The 20,143-nt window shown below is 31.6% G+C and overlaps 1 protein-coding gene across 1 annotated transcript in view; it reads right to left on the bottom strand.

The window, feature by feature from the left end:
* Positions 1-20,143, bottom strand: part of LOC106710311 — a 47,453-nt gene that overhangs the window by 23,564 nt on the left and 3,746 nt on the right. The window contains exons 2-3 of the mRNA XM_045686059.1: positions 1,351-1,433; positions 951-1,083 (exon numbers count right to left, since the gene is read on the bottom strand). Coding sequence (XP_045542015.1) covers positions 951-1,083; positions 1,351-1,417 — 200 coding nt within the window. The 5' untranslated portion in view covers positions 1,418-1,433. The remainder of the gene's footprint in view (positions 1-950; positions 1,084-1,350; positions 1,434-20,143) is intronic.

Raw genomic sequence — 20,143 nt, 5'->3', positions numbered from 1 at the left:
AGTTAGATAAAAACAACATAAATTAAATGGTTATAAGGTAAGAAAAATAATCGGGATCATCGCCTTTTACTTTTAATTTTTCTATTGTATTTGTTGTCCCGTCATAAGTTATTAAACCAAAAAACATTATAATTTTTCAATCATTGCTTCTTAAAGCTATTAAGTTTTACAAAATCAAATACAACCATTTATTTTATTAATACAAATCGTAGATTGAAACATTAAACTAAGTATTCAAAGAAAACCGCCAATCATTACAATATCCATGAGTCGGCTTACAAGTAGTTTGCCGGCAATAATCTATTGAAAACGTATGCGATCACTTTTACTGTTATCCAATTTGGAGCGCATCGAGATTGGTTTCCGCTTTTACACGGATTGTGGCCAGCGGTTCTTTGGTGTATTGTTATTAACCAACACCGTGACATTGGAATGTTCGAGCCGCACGTGTGGCAAACTAACACATATTCCAAAACAATATTGGTTCCAACTATCACCAAACTTTCGAGAATACACCAAGCTCTTGTTACAAAGTTCACGTCAAAGAAATTAGTGATTCAAGTCAATCTGATATCTGTGACATTCAGGTCAGGAACATCGTGATCCGAGATTACTTTGATACGTTGATCTCTATTATTTTCTTGATCAATCATAGATGATGATGAGTCATGCATTCGATTAGACATTCCATTTTGCAAAAATGATTGCTGATTATTTAAAACAAAGTCCTTTATTGTTTTAAATCAATTTATTGAGCTGCATAAAAAAGGTTTGTTTTAGAAGCCAATTAAAAATTAAATAGAATCGATTAAGTTTCGATAATTATAAGATTATGTAGTTAATTGATAATGAACTAGATGATTTTGTACTAATAATATATTACATGTAAAGACACACAAAACAATTTTTGTTTTATAAATTATACGATAAGAAAGGAAGTTATTAAATACCTGAAAGCGGCCGCTTGACAATCGTTCTCCTCTCTACACCAGCCCTGACACTCGTACAATGAAAGATTGCGTACTGTGTAATATGAGGTGCCCACAAAGTCAACATCTGTCAGTTTTTCAAACGCGATTCGACCTGTAAGAAAAGTTATTTTGGTTATCTAATTATATGTAAGTTGCAAAACTGCTTAGGAAAACAGGAATATATTTTTGGATTCTTTGATCCTTTCCAATGTTGTCTTGTTGTAACTAAGGGTTAATATAATCAATTATACGTTATATTACAATATCTTCGATATTCTACTTTATAAGTTAAATCAAGACAAAAAAGCTCATAAAAGGGTAAAGTAGCAATTTCTAAACGTCTGAGGTTGTAATTTATTATATTTACTATGTTACTTACTGAGTACGGATGTCGCCTGCAGAAGTAGAAGCGTTAAAGGCGCTACGCCTAGCGCCTTGGCAACCATAATGACGAAGATTCAACTGAAACAAAAAAACATAGTTTCTATAACCAATTATACCAATTTATATTTAAATTAAATGAGCTCAATGGTGTCGGGTGTCTCAAAAAACATCGAAACAAAAAAGAAAACAAAAGACGGTAAAAGACATATAAAAAAAGCGTTTGTGCCAATTTAGTTTCCAATTTATTATTTTAGTAATCGAAAGCTAAAACGCAGTTGTTTAGTACGAATCGAATATTATAAAGACGAAATACACTGGTCTTAATAAATTCTTTCTTTTAACCTTGAATATTCGCAAATCATGTCAATGGTACGCAGGTCAAGATCAACTCATACAGAGGTCCACGAAAGTCAACAGGAAAGTCGACGCACAGCGTTTTCATTTAGTTTCTGAATTGTGATATTGCTTTCACTGGCCTTTTGATCAACTTGATGAATGAACTTTTTAAAACGTGAAAGTAAAACGATTGTTGTACCACTCTTTACGTAGAGAACGGCTAAATTCATTCCTTAGCATGTTTAATGAATCAGTCGGACGGACAGCTTTCGATCGCTTTGTTAAGTTTTGCTCGGTTTAACAGGTCCATTAAATATACCAATTCAGTCTTCGAGAACTAAATGTAATAAAGTTTTTTTGTATAAACTTAATTCGATACTATCAAAGAACAGAAAGCTGCGTTTTTATCATGTGGTAATTTTAAAAATAAAACTAATTGCACTTTAAGGCGTACCGCTATTTAAATTTGGGGTACTTTCTCAAAAGACACCATTTCATTGAAAAGTTTCCAAATTCCGGTTTCGAGTCAATACAAATATAAGTTAATGATCAGTATTATATTTATTTGTGTACTCAAGTTAAAATAATATTAAGATTCATAAAAACTTTAGAAATAATAAGAAACAAATGTCGGTGTTCTCGAATAACCCATATAAAGGCACCGTTTCAACGGTCGTATATAAACGCATAAACTATTATGAGGCATGAGTCTTAAAATTTCGCGGAAGAAGGCGTCATTGTGGCAAAGTTTTTTTCTCTAACGAACCGCAAACACTTTTACGGTTTATGGTAACGATCGTTCGGAATACATGACATGCTAACATACAAAGCTCATGTAATGATAATTATATGCGCACGCGCAGACATATGTTACGAATAAAATTCGTATAAAGTTTACACGAATGAACGGTAATTTCGTTTGTTGATATAACAACAAAAGAAATTAGGAGAACTGTTACTTTTCCTATAGGTCTCAACACAATGGGCACCTCAACCCAGATGCCTTCGCAGCGGAACCTTGTGATCAATTTGTAATGACCAAAAAACGTATTTTTTTGTGTCGGTGTTTCCGTACTTATTGTGACCTATATCATCTTTTTTAATAAATCGGTTGATTTGTTGAATGTCTTTACAAATATGTCATTAGATAAAAATTTCGCTATCTTACTTAATTAAACTTCCCTCAGATATCTTATAATTATCATTATTTATTTATAATACACGTTGTTAGCCTTGGGATAAGAACAAAGTGCCACATTACTATATAAAACAATTTGACTGCAGTAGCAAGCAATTATTTTAAATTTAAAATAATTTCTCAGATCATATCTGTAGTTGAATCCATTTAGTAACCATTTTCTCGTTTGCCACCTTCTAACAAAAAATAACAAATATAAAAATGAAGCATGCGGAGACCGATTACATTAGTTCCTTTTAGTGAGGACCACGCAGTAAAAATCTATGTCCGTTAAACTGACTTGTATAAAAAATAAGGTTTTATGACCGTCGTACTGTATGCAGATATGAAATGACAACATCTACACATACGGAAACATACTTTGCTGGCAACGAAGCGGGAAGGCCGCAACTATGTGTAATTATTCTAAGGTGACGTATTTTTATATCGCATAATGATGGTAACAGTTAAATAAGAGGCACCGGAGCGCACCGCTGCAGCCACCGTATGGTTATAAAACCATGACCTCGTAAATTGCCCAATTTAACGGTGTAACCGACTTTATAGGAATCTTTCGCATTTTATGTATTCCTTTACTATTTAATCTGCTCATGCTCTATGACTGTGTATACCGGAGGCCAAATTCTAATCCTCTGCCCCTTCCCACACATTTATTATAAGAAAGGATGGAAAGAGGAAGTGAATTTTGCAGTAAAAGGGTTATATGTAGCTACAACCTTTTCACTTTGCTATTTTAGCGATTGCAGGCGGTCACTAGTTTATTTGCGATCGTGAACTAAAAAAAGCTGCTTAAGTCATGGGTTTAATTTCACTGATATGAAATAAAAAAGGTCAGTTCTACCGCGCAATGTTTCAAAATTTTAAGGTTGAAGTTCACCTTATAAGAGAGACAATATTAAAAATAATTCCCAATAAGAGTTATTCGAATTTTCTTTGCATAACCAATGGGTACACTTTATAGATTATAACCTCGCAGCAGGAGATCAAAGCATGCCGCCGTCTAACGAGGCGCCGGCGTCATAATGATTGCGGGTAACTATTCAATAATTGGCATATGTAAGGATCATAGACGTCATTATCTGAGCAACTTTGATTTTCTTGTTGATGGCGAATTGAATAGAAACAAGTTTTCATCGACTTGCTGTGTTTTTTATTCTCCCTTAGAAAATAATACATATTTAATTTTCTTATCAGGTACACTGATTTTGTCCCGACGCAAATAATGCGACTGCGATCAACTTTTATAAAGTTTTTAGAATAAAATTTTCATTTTTAACGATTCGTGAAACTAACGAATATTGTCGTTATTTACTACAAGCTGATATTTGGTCGTGGTAGTTCATAAATTTAGAATTGTAAGTACATATCTCAGAATTTAACTTCTTAAATTACGATGGGTTACGTTAAGACAGCTTGACTATTTTCCCAACCATACGCATTGGTGTTAAAGTTTTAATAGATTACAATCTAATCTTGTCCTAGATATAGTGGTTTCATACAATAGATAAATAACAAATGAGATGATTCAATTGCAATTATAAATTATTTGTTCATGAATAAATTATTCTTTTATTCAGCAAAAAATTAATAACGTTGTAATACGAGTAATTACGTATAATGTATGGTAATTGAGGCAGATAGAGAATAGATTCAAGAAAAATCACAAAGTATTTTCACACGTAAAAAATGGTTGTTCACAAGCCAACTTTACTGGCAACACTACATATATTTGAGTATTTCTATTCTAATATTCTATCCGAATACTCTTTCTTTTTCACGATCGCAAAAATTCTAATTGTAAGTGTGTATGAAACTAATTAAAAAAGCCGTCATAGAAACTCCTTAATCTTCGAGCTTAAAAGTACGTAATGAAATTCATTTCAGAAAATACTATAATAAACACAATACTTTTGTCTTATTACCCTTACGTTCAGTGATAATAATTTCACTCGACTTTTTTAACAAATAGATTACAAAGATTTGAATCACTACGCATAATAATTGTTACTTAACCTTTACTTAAGACATCCCATTAAGTAGCATATTTTTCTTCACATTAAAACTTAACACCGGAAATCAAAACAAGTTTGACGCCAATTTCCGGTGATGCATCAAGTGATTGCATTTCTAATGGACGTTTGTACAAATGGGAATAACCTTATTCACACAGATTATGTAAATATAACTTGACCTACATGTATCGCTTTAACAGTAGTTTTCTACTTCACATTTTCAAGAAAATTTGTTATCTCAGTTGTGTCAGAAAGAACGAAAGACATGGCCTACAAGAAAGTAGTTAAGGCATGACTTAAACGGCTATAGACAATAAAAAAAGATAAAAGAATTCATCTTTATTTTTTTTATTTATTATTAACACTCGATTAAATAAAGAAATAAAAGAAGATCACGACTGAATGCCCATTTATTATTAGACAAATTATCACCTCAATTAGTCAGCATGACTGACTTATTTGAGTTAATAAGGAACAACGGGACAATAACCTAGTCATTATTATACGTTTATGCTTTCTCATGCATAGGTCAAGAAATTAAAAATATACTTGTAGAATGATTTATGTACACTTAAAAATCAGAACAATTAATAGTACAATTTACTTTTAAAGAAACATTACTTTTCCCTTTTAGAAATACAGTCAAAATCTGTTATAACGACATCCAAGGGACTACTCATATTGAGTCGTAAAAACCGATAGTTGTAACAACCGGTGACAGGTATTAATAGGAAAGATATGTAATAACATTCAGCCAGGACCTTTGATTTTGGTCAATTTAACCGGTATGTTGTTCTAAACGATGTCGCCATAAACGGTTTTGACTGTAGATATAATAGAAAAATGATCAATCCTCCTAAGTAATACAATTATTTGTATTACTTAAATCTATATCTTGAAGAACTTTATAGTAAAAAAATAAGAATTTTAGTACGATAACAAATAGACTAATATTTAGTGCATAAATCTTTATATACCATACAGTTAATTCGAAAGTATATTTTACAGCAAAAATTTGCCTTTAAATCTCTACCAAAACTTGTAAATACAAATACACAAACATTATTCAAGTGATAACTAACAAGTAATATCGAATCGCAATAGTTAATTCATAAGTCGAATGTTTAACCACTGAGCTATCGTCACACCAAACACAACGATTTATACAATATACAAATATAAAGATAAAATAAAATTTTAATACTTTACAACAACAATTCACTTTAATGGTGGACTTGTTTGCATTTTATTAGTATTAGAATGTAAATTAGAAGTCAAAACACTTTATAAATAACGATTTTAGGTCAACGACTTTAAGTCATCATATAAAAACCCCATAATGTATTAAAAGTCAAGTAAAAAAAAATTATATCAGAAAAATACAGTTCCAAAAAACTTAATTTAAAATCTAAATTCCTTAATCCTGACTAAAATGTAGAAATATTTTGATTTTTCACAAAAAGTTTTATAATTTTTACATATCATAAATTTACAATCGGATTTAACGTTTGTAAGATTATCCAAGGCGCCGCCGCGGTTGTTAATCCGAATAACACAGGTAGTGACAATGGGCCGAACTTGACCGAACAGTAACGGTAACCGCCGTCTCCATAAGACAATACGTGTGAGCTGACAGGTTGCTCGGTGCTCGGTGCTCGCTTGACCCAAATATCGATACCAACTGGGTCATCTGAATACGTGTGAAATTTTCTACAATTTCAACAACACAACTTTCTACAATTGCAATCTTAAATTAATGATAATTTCATAAAGATTGGAACTGAGATTATACCTTATTGTAAGATATCACGAATGTTAAATTTTACCTGTATTTTTTGGAGAACATTAAACCTGTAATATGGTTATATGCTATCTAACATTAATATGTTATTCCTCAAATAAATTTGAAAGCTATATCTCTATCGAATTTTAAGGTAAAATAATTCTTCCGCTCAGTGTTCTACATCTATACCAAATTTCATCCAGATCCACGCCTTTCTTTTGATACTTTCTAACAAAAATCTATCCATCCAAACTTTCGCATTTAAAATATTTGCTAGTAAGATTTATTAATGATCAAATAATTCACATACATCGTTTGTTAATGACATTAAGATAAAAACATAATATATTCAACAGTTACGTTATCTTATTATTTTTAAAGTTGAAATCCTGAATAAATAGAAAAAAATCTTCGCCAGTACATGCATTCTACGGAGATGAATCTTAATTTTTTCAATGTGGGAGTCGTGACTACAATTTAAAAATGTTTTCGATTTTTGCATCCCTTGCATACATGTTTGCCAAAGAGAATAGCGTCTTACAATGGAATGTAGAGGCAGTGTCGTGTCGCTGTTGCTAAGACTTACAAGGTTCTACATTTTAACTGCATGACTCTGCTGCTATTAACCTTATATTTTCCTATTGGGTTATTAGTAAAACATTTTGTTGCCATATGTTTGGCCACTGGAGTCAAATCGTGACGTGTTCATTTATATTTATGTATATCTTATAATAAATTTAGAACAATTAACCTACGATAAAGTTTTAAACAGATCAAGGATCGTTACCGAGAATACAAAGTATCTTTTGACAGTATAACTTTTAAGGTCATGCAAGTTTACAAAAAAATCTAAAAATAACATCTCGTCCAAGCATACGAAGAACGTTTTTATTCCCTTTGTTTTTAACTATCGTTTTATTTCACCTTTCTCTATTTATGTTTTGTTCGCATATCCACGCTAGCCTTTTAAATCTCCAAGGGCTCTGCAATAAATAAATACATGTTCCTGTTAACAGACGCTGTTGTCTGAACTGTCTTCTCGTTATGTTTATTCAAAGCTATCCGCTGATGTAAATTGATAATATTTTAAATGTAAAAACAAAGTTACTTTTACTATCTTATAAGTTAAAATAAATTACTAAAAGTTACGTGCACCCGAGTAAAATACACAGATTTTTTCGATAACTGGAACCTTTTCTTTGAAACTTAATGCGTTTTAATATCACTGATCACATTATGTTATAATTTATTATTATTCGTTTCAAACATTTGCCACGTAATAAAAAACACAACCCAACATATTATAACATTTGCAATAACTAGTTATAAAAACGATAATCTTCTTCTATTGCTTGAAAATGTCGTCGCACTTTCATTTTCATGTCTACCGTGAAGATTCACGCGGCACTTTATTAGATTAACACAATCCGTTTCCAGGAAATACCATAGATGTAATGTACTGAGCCGTAACGAAATGCTACGTACAATTTTCTTTGGTCAACTACTGTAGTTACACGAGTATACGCTGAACAGGGAAGCATGCGGTAATGACCGTCATCTGTATTAAAGTATTATACGTGTACGAAGTCAGTCACGCGTACCCTGAGGGATACGGTGGTCAACGAGTTTATTCCTTCTCTATTTATTCCGCTTTGATTCAAATATATTAATATCATAAAAAGTAAGATGAAGTTTCCTTTCTTGATAAATATTAACCTTACAGCTTTTGTAGTGAGTTTTGTTGTTCGGCAAAAAAATCACTATAACCTTCTTTTTATTAAATAACTAGCTGTCGCCGCGACTTCGTCCGCGCGTATTTAAAAAAATACTTAATAAGTATCCTATGTGTTCTTCCAGACTATTGTCTACATCTGTGCCAAATTTCATCAAGATCTGTTGAGCCGCTCCTGAGATACCTTCAAACAAACATCCATCCATCCATCAGTCTGTCTAAACATGCACATGTATAACATTAGTAAGATGTTAATAACATTTAATAAGTAAACAGGGTTATTGTTTAATTATTTAGTTATGATTTTAAATCACTAAGATATATGTAACATATCAATTTGCTAGACTTATTACCGTTAAATAGATCTGAACTTGAACAAGTCAGTTACGGTTATGTAGTAAAACACAATTTTCAATCATTTGTTGTATTAACGGTTCCTACAGCTAAGCACTCGTGGAGTATGTCCATTAAATATAATGCAATAGCTTATCTTGTACTATTTACGTGGTCATTACGTTTCAAAACATGATCTGGATCGAATGTAAACGGCAGAAATTATCTTTGACCTAAGGCGTTGATATATAAAACTGACAGAACACTTTCTGTTACTCCCGCGTACAAAGGTTTAACGTCTCAATAGACCCTTATTTATAAACAATGCAATCCTATTAACCGGACATCGAGTCAGAGCTTGTTAACAAAACAGGTCGATTGAAGTTAAAAATGTGTTTTTTTTTTCGCAATACAAAAATTCTTACAGTTCTGTAAGAATTTTTAAACCAACGATTGTAAGTATCGAGCTTCACTTTTATGCATTAATAATATTTGTATATTAATACGATGCGATAATGCATTTAAATACGAGATTTAAATATTTTTATTTAACTTTTTTGATAACTCTCTTAGAATTTCAAAATGAACTACAATAGTCAGATCAATTTTATCGAAAACATGGAAACTGTGTGACAAAGTTTTAAACCGATCATTCTATCTCATTTAACTTTGATCTAAACAGACTATTGTTGCATAATACTGAGAACGTAACGTATGCACCTTTTCGCAGTAATCTTTTTATTTCATCTTACAACAATAGATGCATCTGCAAAATTCCATAATAAAATCATATAAACATTGAATGGAAATTGTGTTCGCCGCCTACTTAGCCTTCGGCGAGAGTCCTTTTATAGCAAGGAATAAATCATAAAGGGTCCCTATTTTATCTGAACGTCAATGGTTCCTTTATTAGGAATAACTTGAAAGGCCAATTTGAATTGTACAAATACTACGACTTGAAAATGAATTCAATTGTTATCAAGAAAAAAATTTAGTAATATTTTCTATTTGGTGTAAAACATTTTTGTTTACGTCAAAAAATGTTTGTTATTATTTACTAAATCAACTTTGTCTATATACTGGAATCTTGTCATGTTTTCACTTCACTATTTTTCTGTAACAAAATAATATAAACGATATGAAATACTGTATTGAAAATTTTAAAAAAATACAAATTATGTCTTTACACAGTATATAGATCTAGATGTATTGTAAAATAATTTGTTTGTAATTTAAGCGTTAATCTTTAAGAATTACAATATTTTGCTTGCGTTTTGTAACCATCACTAAATGTTTTAAAAATTAAAGAGCGACACTGGCTGCTCATTGCCATAAAACTATCCTACAAACTCTAAGGGTCTACCGTTTACAATGAAGTTACTTTGTTCCTTGTTGGAAAGTTGTGACCATAAATTTTCATGTTCGAACACTAATTCTAACCAGTTAATGACAGTTTGTAGGTAGAGAGAGGCGCAACGGCGCTGAGGCCATAAGCTCCGAGATAAATGCCGGTCACGGTTCACATCGTAAATACACCCCGCCGATGCTCGGACGTCTTTTTTCTCTTTGCAACGATCTAAGAAAATGGCGTTAGAACGAGGAACAATATTGTCGGTTGTCGGGCCATAGACTAAGGAAAATAAAAGATGGATCGCTTCGAAATGGTTCCTATTGCCTTGTGGCTCAGCCGCTTCCCTTTATCCGTGATCACTTAAGGTGGGGGTGCGGCGGTGCGAGGAGCGAGCGGGGTATGTGCATGACCGCGCAGGGCGCAATGACCTTGTGCGCACATTCCGTCCGCTTTGGAGGGCTCCACCTAGCCCAGTCCTAGACACTATTTAGCTATGAAATAACACATGAGTAATGAACTGTAAGGGGTAACGTATCAATAAATATCCAAAGGATTTTATTTCCGAGATACATTGAGAATATTGATGAGGTACAAAATCATATACAACATTTTAATACAAAAAATCTCACCAAATTTACAAAAATCCGCTTCATTAAAAATCATAATTAAGTCTACTTCAAAGCTCTATGCTAACTATTTCGTAGGATCAATAAAAGAAATAAGTTCCATGACTCTCTTTAATAAATTACTTCTTACTAATATTATAAATGCGTACGTTTGGATCTTTGTTAAGTCATAATTAAAAAACGGCTAACGGATTTGCACGAAATTTGGAACACATAGTATATAATAGCGCACAGGCCAGTAAAGGTTTTTTGATTCTACACGAACGGAATTGCGGGTGACATCTAGTATACAATAAACAAGTATGTACATAATAATGAAGTAGTTGAGTGCAGTTATTTTGTAGTGAGCAATATTTGTAGTCTGTGCCATCATTGAAAAGCTTTTACGGCGGGCACTTACGTACTTACGTGCCATTACGCAAGAACACTGCAAATAGGACACAATTTTCGAAATTCAAACAGAGACACGGCGCGCCATCGCAATTGGGTTAATGACCTATAGAATTCTTAGCAGACGCAACCTGAATATACACAAGAATGTACACATTCTTCAGACATTTTCTATAGTACTACCAGACTTTTACTATTTAAGACGAATCAGACTTTCGAGTGAACTATAGAATAAAATAGTAGAAGCAGAAGGTTTTTCTAAGGTCGAATTAAAAAAAAAAGTAAGGTTTAGTGCAAACTCAGGAAAATAAAGTGTTGGAAACTTCAATGTAAGCTTAGTCGATATAGCTCAAGTCGATAAGCTTATAAATGTTTTATTGTTTGATCATAATGCCATCTACATTAAACAAAAATACATTCCTAATAATATTATGAGAACAAAATACGAAAACATTAAGTGAGAATTACTAGACTTTAAATTTTAAAACGTAAGAACTTAAAAACAAATGTAGAATGTTAATTAGTTAGCGAATACTAACTTCTTAATTCGTTCGTCTTAATTTCGAACGATTTTTAGAATTTAAATAACAATTTTAACTTACAAGAAGCCTTACATTTAATTAAATTGAGTGCTAAAGTATTTTTTAAATAGATAGGTTAAATAACAAAGTAGCGCCTACGCAAATAACGGACAAAAGCTGAATTATTGGAAACTCGAAGCGAATATTCAGTAGAATTCCGATTTGGTATTATGCGCTCATCGTGTTTGAGTCACTTAGCGCGTTTAACACAAAACGGAACTTTTTCTATTTCTTTCAACAATAAAATTCGTAGTTAACCAATACTTAGCCTAACGACTGAACGCTCGTGACATTAAATAATATTGGGTAATATTTTGATATTTACGCATTAAATGACACGAAAGTATTATTAAATTGTATACGATATGACCAGAGCTGGGCATTAACTCGTTAATCCGTTAATCGTTAATTAACGAAGTTAACATTTTGCTTAACGGATTAACTTTTAAGTTAACTTCAAAAAGTGTTAACGCTTTTGTTAACTTCCGTTAAACTCAACTTCCGTTAAAAAAAGTCCGTTAATCGTTAAATTAGAAACTTGGAGACGTGCTGTCATTTTGTTTAAATAACGTGCCACGCCTCACTCGTAAGTTCAACTATGTTGGGCGACTGTCGGTGACTCGAATGGTGAACGAACGAGTTGATAATTGATATATGTGAAGTTCGCGTGCAAGTGTAATGCATCAGAGCATCCGGGAAAGACGTGACCAACAGGACAAAATCAAAAGAAGGTTCGAAATAGTATATTTCATTACGAGTATATAAAAGTAAGAGTATGTAATAATAGCCCACATTCCGAACGCTCTTCATCCCTGCAATACCCTCAATCTCTTTTTGAGCAACTGTATTAAAACACTTTTTTACTCGTGCTTTTTCTTTAGCTTTTCCAAACTCGTGCGTTCTCTTTCCCAACTGATAAAATAATGTCTATTAAAAAGAAAAAACCAACCACGAAGTTTTTACAAAAAAAAAAATCATTGAAGTTTTTATGATTCATGCAAATATTTCTAAAAAGAAGCTCCTAATTTGTTACAATATCAGATTTAATGATTTGATTCAATGAATTAGGTTAGGTTTCATTTTATTTCATCTCATTAAATTTCATTTTCATTTCATATCAATAAAAATAATCTACTGAAGACTTGGCTGTTTGGGCATAGTTCCCTTTGCCTACCCAGAATGGGTGAAGAAAACCAAAAAAATCTTCGTTTGTATTCTTTTACGGTTGGCGCCATTTTTCAAACATTTTAGTTGGTTGAGTTTATTGTGTTTTTATTATTATTCTATTTAATTGCTTCATTTTTTCGCAACTGTATTAAAAATAGTTGTTTAGTACACGTGCGGAACTGTCATTACAACTTGTTCCAACTGTCAACCCTCACCTTCGGCTGCACCTTGGCTCGGGTAGACATTTGTCGGAACTCTTTGCAATGACAGGCTTTCTGCACTCGTAATGAAATATACTATAATGCATTCATACTTGTCTCTAATACTAATGTGTTATAGAATGTATAGTCAAAATACATTTTAAACAAGTGTCGCCACAAGAAGTGTGAAATTAGTGTGTATAATTTTGGTATGGTTAACTGTTAACGATTAACTTTAACTTGCGTTAAATTTTCGAGAATTTAACGCTTTAACGATTAACGAAGTTAATTTTTAATTAACGAATTAACGATTAACGAAGTTAACTTTTCGATTAACTGTGCCCACCTGTGGATATGACTTAAAGCAGTATTCCATTTAATTTGTATACTTCTTTAAAGTATACTCAAATATTAGCGGCTTAAGTAAAAAAAGTAGCACGGATTCATAAAATGATGTACCTCAAGTCTCAGTTTTTTGAAGTATTACTGTACTGTCTGAACCGTTACCTGAATTATTTATATTACCGTAATGTTATAAAACAATCTACACAGAAGCGGTTGTTTACGATTATCCATGAGAAATTCTTGGTAAATGCAATTTGAAACAATTAAAAGAAATTATATTTAAAATTTCAAAATAACGAAAAAGAAAGAACAAAGATTATAGAAAAAGAAAGTTCAAATAATTTAACCATGTTTTATGTATGGAATTCAAATAGAAAACTAAATGATATCAGATATGCATATATTGCATTACCATCTCATTTCAATTAGGCAAATAGGTCAAAATCTTCTTTAATGCAAATAACCTACACTCTAATAAAAAACACTTAAGCATTTTATCTTAAGCAGATACTTAGAAATGACTTAAAATCGTACGTTTAATAACCCTATGTTTTTTAGTCCAGTTTTTATAAATTGTGAAAAGGCAATTGTGATGGGACCAAGGTAACGTGTACATATAGAGTAATAAATATGTTTTTCAGTTTATTGTTTGTACTTTATGGATTCGATACTGTCTAGTACTGAACTAGAACTACAACTTAATCTCTATAAAAAAGTAGCTTCATGCGCTTCTTCTCCGACTTAATTTTAAGTGTATCAAATTTTACGTAACTTCCCTAACTAACTGTTCGCGTAACTTCATTAGATAGGGGTGCAAAGTTTTTACTTCACGCATTGTCATGATTATGTGAATATTTGCAATATAAACTTAAATATACTGAGCATTTTAATACGACATTTTCAATGACAAACTTTGATCTTATCTTCATATTATACGCAGTAAAAATTCAGTATAGCGCAGTCTGATCTTTTGATAAAACACTTTTACGACATTAACTACCGTTTGACCTCAGTATGAAAGTTTATCTGCCCTCTTTATTTAAGCCTACACCAAAAAGTTAAGTCACTTGGTATGTATAAAATAAGTACTTTTTTATCAATTACCAAATATTACTGTTTAGAAACTATTCAAACTTACCTTACATTCATCGCAAATATTTTTGTTATCAAATGCAATAATAAAACCAAAGATATGAACTGTTTACACTTTAACTTTTTTCCTTTATAATAATAATTCTAATAATACATTATATGAAGCCTAATACAACAATATATATAACTCACATCAATGATAAGAGAAAATACACGATGTGACCAAAATGGCTATTTTGATGTTCCAATTTTCATTTTTGATTTAATCTTGCCTTAAGCCTTAAAAGCTCTCAACCGACGTCCGACATGGAAGTGACCCGTTAGAATTCTTTTCGCAAACAACTGAATCCGGACACGCCTCGATACGCTATCGCGCCAAATTTAACGCCTCTAATTACAAATAAGACATAAACGTTTAAGATGCCAGTTTTAAAGTAGGTTAGAGTAATAAATTTGTTTTTATACGCTATTGTTACTATTGTAATCGAATATTCAGAGTAAATTTGTTTGGCTCAAATATCTACTTTTTACACTTTGATGAGGAATATGGCGATAATGATTTCATATTAATCTCGTTATTTCTGAACGATGAAATCACAATTTGACTCATGTTCTGTCATCTTAACCTATTTTGCATTACTTTCTAAACGTCACCGTTCACTAATAAGGTTACTGAATAAAACTAAATACACGATTAACTTTTACTTTAGAATTAATTGTCTATTCTAAATAAAAAATTATTCCACTTAAGATTTCGCCTGTTATTTGAAAAAAAAAGCTAATTTGTTTGTAGAAGCGCGTTGATGTCTAATGTATGGTGATTCAAAAAATCACAGTTGACAAATCAACATGGATTTTCTGTTAATGTTTAACTTTCGTATCAAAAACGGGCTAACGTCCGTATTTAAATGGTTGTATAACAATTAAAGAGCGACGTGACTTATTCCGATTGTGTCTGCGATCGTTGACAGCGTGGATAATATCGGCGTCGTTTCGTTTCGATCGAGCGCGGGAGCCGTGGGTATCCTGGTCCGGTGCGCGCCGGGGAAGCGCCGCGCCGCCTCGCCGGTCGCTGACCGCACCGCACGACCTATTATGTAACTAGTACGACCCGCCCGATGTCCACTGCCACTGCTTACTGTCCATGATCTATATCTTTTCTTAATTGGCTCGCTTAGTATTCGATTTATATCCTACCAGTATCACTATAAAATAAGCAATCGATTTGAACGATCAATGTTCAATACACAAAATAATGTTCAGGATAAATTGCATCTTGAAATAAAAAACATTAAATAATATTAAATTGTCCGTTGCGGGCGTTGCTCTTTTAGATAAAAATAACAGATGCGGTTACCATTTCAACCACACGGCTAGCTTTAGATTACAGGGAAGTAATACATCGCCATTACATAATAAAAAAACTTGAATCGTTCGCGACTTCCTTATATGAACCGGCGTTCGGATGGGAATAGACTATGAGTAGATTTATACTCGTTTTGCACTTGTTTACTATATTTAAATTTGTTAAATTAGAGGAACTATTATAGCTAAACTTACTAAAGTTGTGAACGCATCTTTATTTTTTCGTGAAATGTGTTCGTCGTTTTTTGTTCAATATATTGTTAGGACATAAAAAATGACTTTGTCATCGCTGTTAAAGGAATCTATTCGAAAGCACGTTCAACAAATTAATTGCATTAAATATTTTGATAATTTGATTTCTTACACGATATATCCTCCAACATTTCATGTTTTTAACTTCATATTACTCGTAATATCTGTCCAAATTAATAATACAAGATTTTTTTAAATCGTTACTATCATTTAAGAGCTCTATTGGTTTGTATATACTTCTGGAGATAAACCATTTCAATTCTATATGAAGCAAAAAATTAAGTGAAAACAGAGGAACACACAAAATAAACTTATAAGAAATCTGTGTCGATCCGATGGTCACGCTCTAATTCCGAAGCCCATGAGATATTTTCTATCCAAGGTACTATTTAAGTATAGTAAGTAAGAAGGCGAATGTCAACCGGCACGGTTCTCAAGCGCCACGCATCGCTTGCAACTGATACTCGAGACTTGGACTGTAGGAAACGACAATATTTAGCGAATGATGTCTGGGTCAATATATATTATTTATAATTACATATATTTTTACAATACATTTTTAACTTTACTTTTATTATAATTTTGACGTAAAAGAAAGAGATATTTCCAAATTTTTTAACACTTATTTTTTTGAAAAAATCATTTGCTTACATGTAAAAAAAAAGTTGTTTCTTTTTACGTTTTAAAAATAAAAAATAAAACTAAATAATTCCGAAGTTTGTAAATGTATAAAAATACTTTTATATGAAGAATAATTTGAAGTTACTATTATTTATAATTATTAAACCTATTTGAGGTAACTATCTATATAACTAAAAATCTGTAGATGTATGTTCGTCCCTTATGTCCTGCCGACTCTATAGAAGCTTATTGCCCTAAAAAAATATAAAAAAATAGCTTCCAACAGCTACTCTGATACATAAAAATAGATTCAATACGAATTGTCAACATTCTAAATACAAAACGGAGTCAAGACGTATGCACTTTCTCGTTTATTCACCAGATTTGTGGGTCGCATAGCTACGTGCGGCGGCTTCGCACGCGCAAAACACGGTCGGGACACTGCGGTAAATCCATTATAAAACTTCAATAAACAACTAATGTTTCTTCAATCTTACTACGTGATCTGAACACAGTGAAAGTTATATTTCCTATCCTTTTTGTATGTAACAACCGTTTTTGACAGTGAGACGCGAGAGAAGAAAACGACCATACTAATATTATTTTTCGATATTCTATATCTTAAAATATTCTTGTTTCTAGCTAATTATATAAAAAATTAAACCTGTTAAAACCAAACAATAGATGCAATTTAGAGCTCTGATACAATTTTTGAACAATAGTGTATTTCTAAGGTCTTTTCTAAGTAAAAAATATTATACTTATTGTTATAATTTCTATCTGATGTTTAAATAAATGTTCATAAGATCTCTAAAGAAATAAAAAATCATTTCTTACTATTTAAAACATCAATATTTCGGTTATTATGTGGCTTCTTCCATACTGATATTATGTATACAAAACTAATATAATTTTCACTCCAACGGCACATCCACAAAAATGTTTATGGCACACATATGTCTTTTATAAGCAAATTAAGTGGTATGACAAATATTTCAACACTAACTGTTCTTTTTAAACTCGCGCCTACATTTCTTGTTGATTTTTCTTATGATGTTAGAATTAAAATTGAGGTCTTGGTTTATCTGAAAAATTCTATGTCTATATTTACAACAAGTAGGCTAGATATGATTATATGTACGTAAATACAACCTTTTAAAGTTTAAAAACTAAAAGAGTATTACAGAAAATTTTGTATCATGTGGCATTAGTTGATCTTTGCTCTTTAACATCTACAATACTCAAGTCTCCACAACTATGTGACCGTCTTCCAAAGAATAAGTATCCTTATCTAGAAAGTTAAATCCATAAGAAGGTTAAGAGTACAATATTTTCTATCAAATCGTATAGTCCACTGACTTTTAACCTTCAAATTTCTACAATCAATTTAAAAAAAATATCGGAACGTTGAGTTGAATAATATTCTATTCGACGTAACATACATCATTCGATGTCAAAACAAGTTTTCTTATACCAGTACTTATTAAATTACATCAGTTGTTACACGGCATTTTGCGTAAACATACAACTTCGCGGTTATTAAAGTATTCTTTACTATTACTATAACTTTATAATCGTTGTTTAGAATAACGTAAAAAACTCCTTTTAACATATTTTCTTTTTTTAACATTTTATTGCTGATATATAATATTATTAGTATACACAGAAACTAAACCGATATAAGGATAAATATTTTATTCCCGACATTCGACACATGAAGAGTAGAAAATAAAGATTGTTTTCTATGAATATGCAGTTATAATATTTAAAAATAAGTTTCTCAGAGCAACATTCACGGAAGGCTTTATTTTATAATTGCATATTTTGACTACAAAGCTCAATAATTAAATACTTTCTTATAATAATGTTATCTGCGAGCTACGCGGGGTATCTGCAACAATCGTTTTTTTTCACTACAAAAGAAATCATTCCATTTTAATGCGGTCTGAGTAGCAATAGAACTTCGATTGAATTACACGCCTATTAATACACATTTGATGGAGGCTGTTGACGCTGAAAGCAATGTTCGAGCATCATTACACTTCTGAGAACGATCTTAGCCCGTAGACAAAGTCATATTCGATTAGCAATACTGCGAAAAGAACCGAAAATATTATGTGTCAAAAGCTTACTATCTTATCTTATTAATATTATAAATGCGAGTGTTTAGATAGATGGATGGATGGATGGATGTTTGTAACAAGGTATTTCCGAAACGACTCAACGGATCTTGATTAAATTTGGCATACATATAAAACTTATTCTGGAAAAATAGATAGGCTACTTCATCAAGTTCTTTTTTAATTCCTCGCTTATGGAGTTGCGGGCGACACCTCGTTAGGAATAAATATATGACAAACATGTAACATATTGAAAGTTATAGACCGACAATGATATCTGACCCGGTGGGCAGAAGTTGACATAAGTCAAACTAAATTATGACAGCTCACGAGTGCCTCCTTGTCAATGTGAAAATAGTGTCACTACACAAGATCCTTTTCATATGTTATCTGTCATGTCATGTATTTTTATGCGATTTTCTTGTAGTCCTTCTTATAATACAGCATTTTAAGTATCATATAATTTTGCTTTTCCATAAACAATATCGCTAATCGAATATTACTTTTGGTAAATACTCAAATTATAAGATCTCAAAAGTCGATGACTCAGATATTAGGTCCATGACTTGTTTCATCAGTGCACTGACTTGTGAACCACGCGGCCGTCAAGGTTACGAAACGAGCACAATAATTGAATTTGGCTCGTAGGACATTACCGCTTTTTTATAAGGGATTCCGAAGCGTTTAACGGTATATCTATTAGATTTTTTATTCATTAGGCAATTTATTTGCGACGAGATTGTAAATAAAAATGTAAATAAGGAAAATGAACTAAAATTAATGTAGTATATAGACAAAAGATGTAAATATTTTTAAAATAATAAATCACGGTATACCGTATTTAGCGTAGAGATATAATTGAACTAGTGAAATATTAGTAAGTATTATTCTTTTATGATCAAGCCAAATTTTAAACAAAACTAAACTATACAAAAACAAAAGACATTTTTTAAATAGAACACTGCTATATTAATGTCAAATAATGTCAATATAACTACTTTAATGTCAAAATTTCTAGATAAGTAACATCATTTCAAACTTCATTCATCCCTTTAATATCTTTTTATTAAAATAAAGTTACATGAAGTAAAAAAATCAATTAAACATAAATATAACGAACATAATCCTTCATCAGTTATATTTATGTCGTCATATTTCAACTATACTCATATCTTTATGTTAAAATCGGAGAAATATCGAAACATCTGGCGAATAAAGTTACATCTCTCAGAAGATCTCAGATGTATGTATGTTTCGTCCGATGGATATGTCGACGAATTCGCA

This window comes from Papilio machaon, chromosome 3 (genome assembly GCF_912999745.1).
Source record: "Papilio machaon chromosome 3, ilPapMach1.1, whole genome shotgun sequence".
In the NCBI taxonomy this organism is placed as follows: domain Eukaryota; kingdom Metazoa; phylum Arthropoda; class Insecta; order Lepidoptera; family Papilionidae; genus Papilio; species Papilio machaon.
The sequence above is the reverse complement of the archived record's forward strand: the minus strand, read 5'-3'. Positions and strand labels throughout refer to the sequence as shown.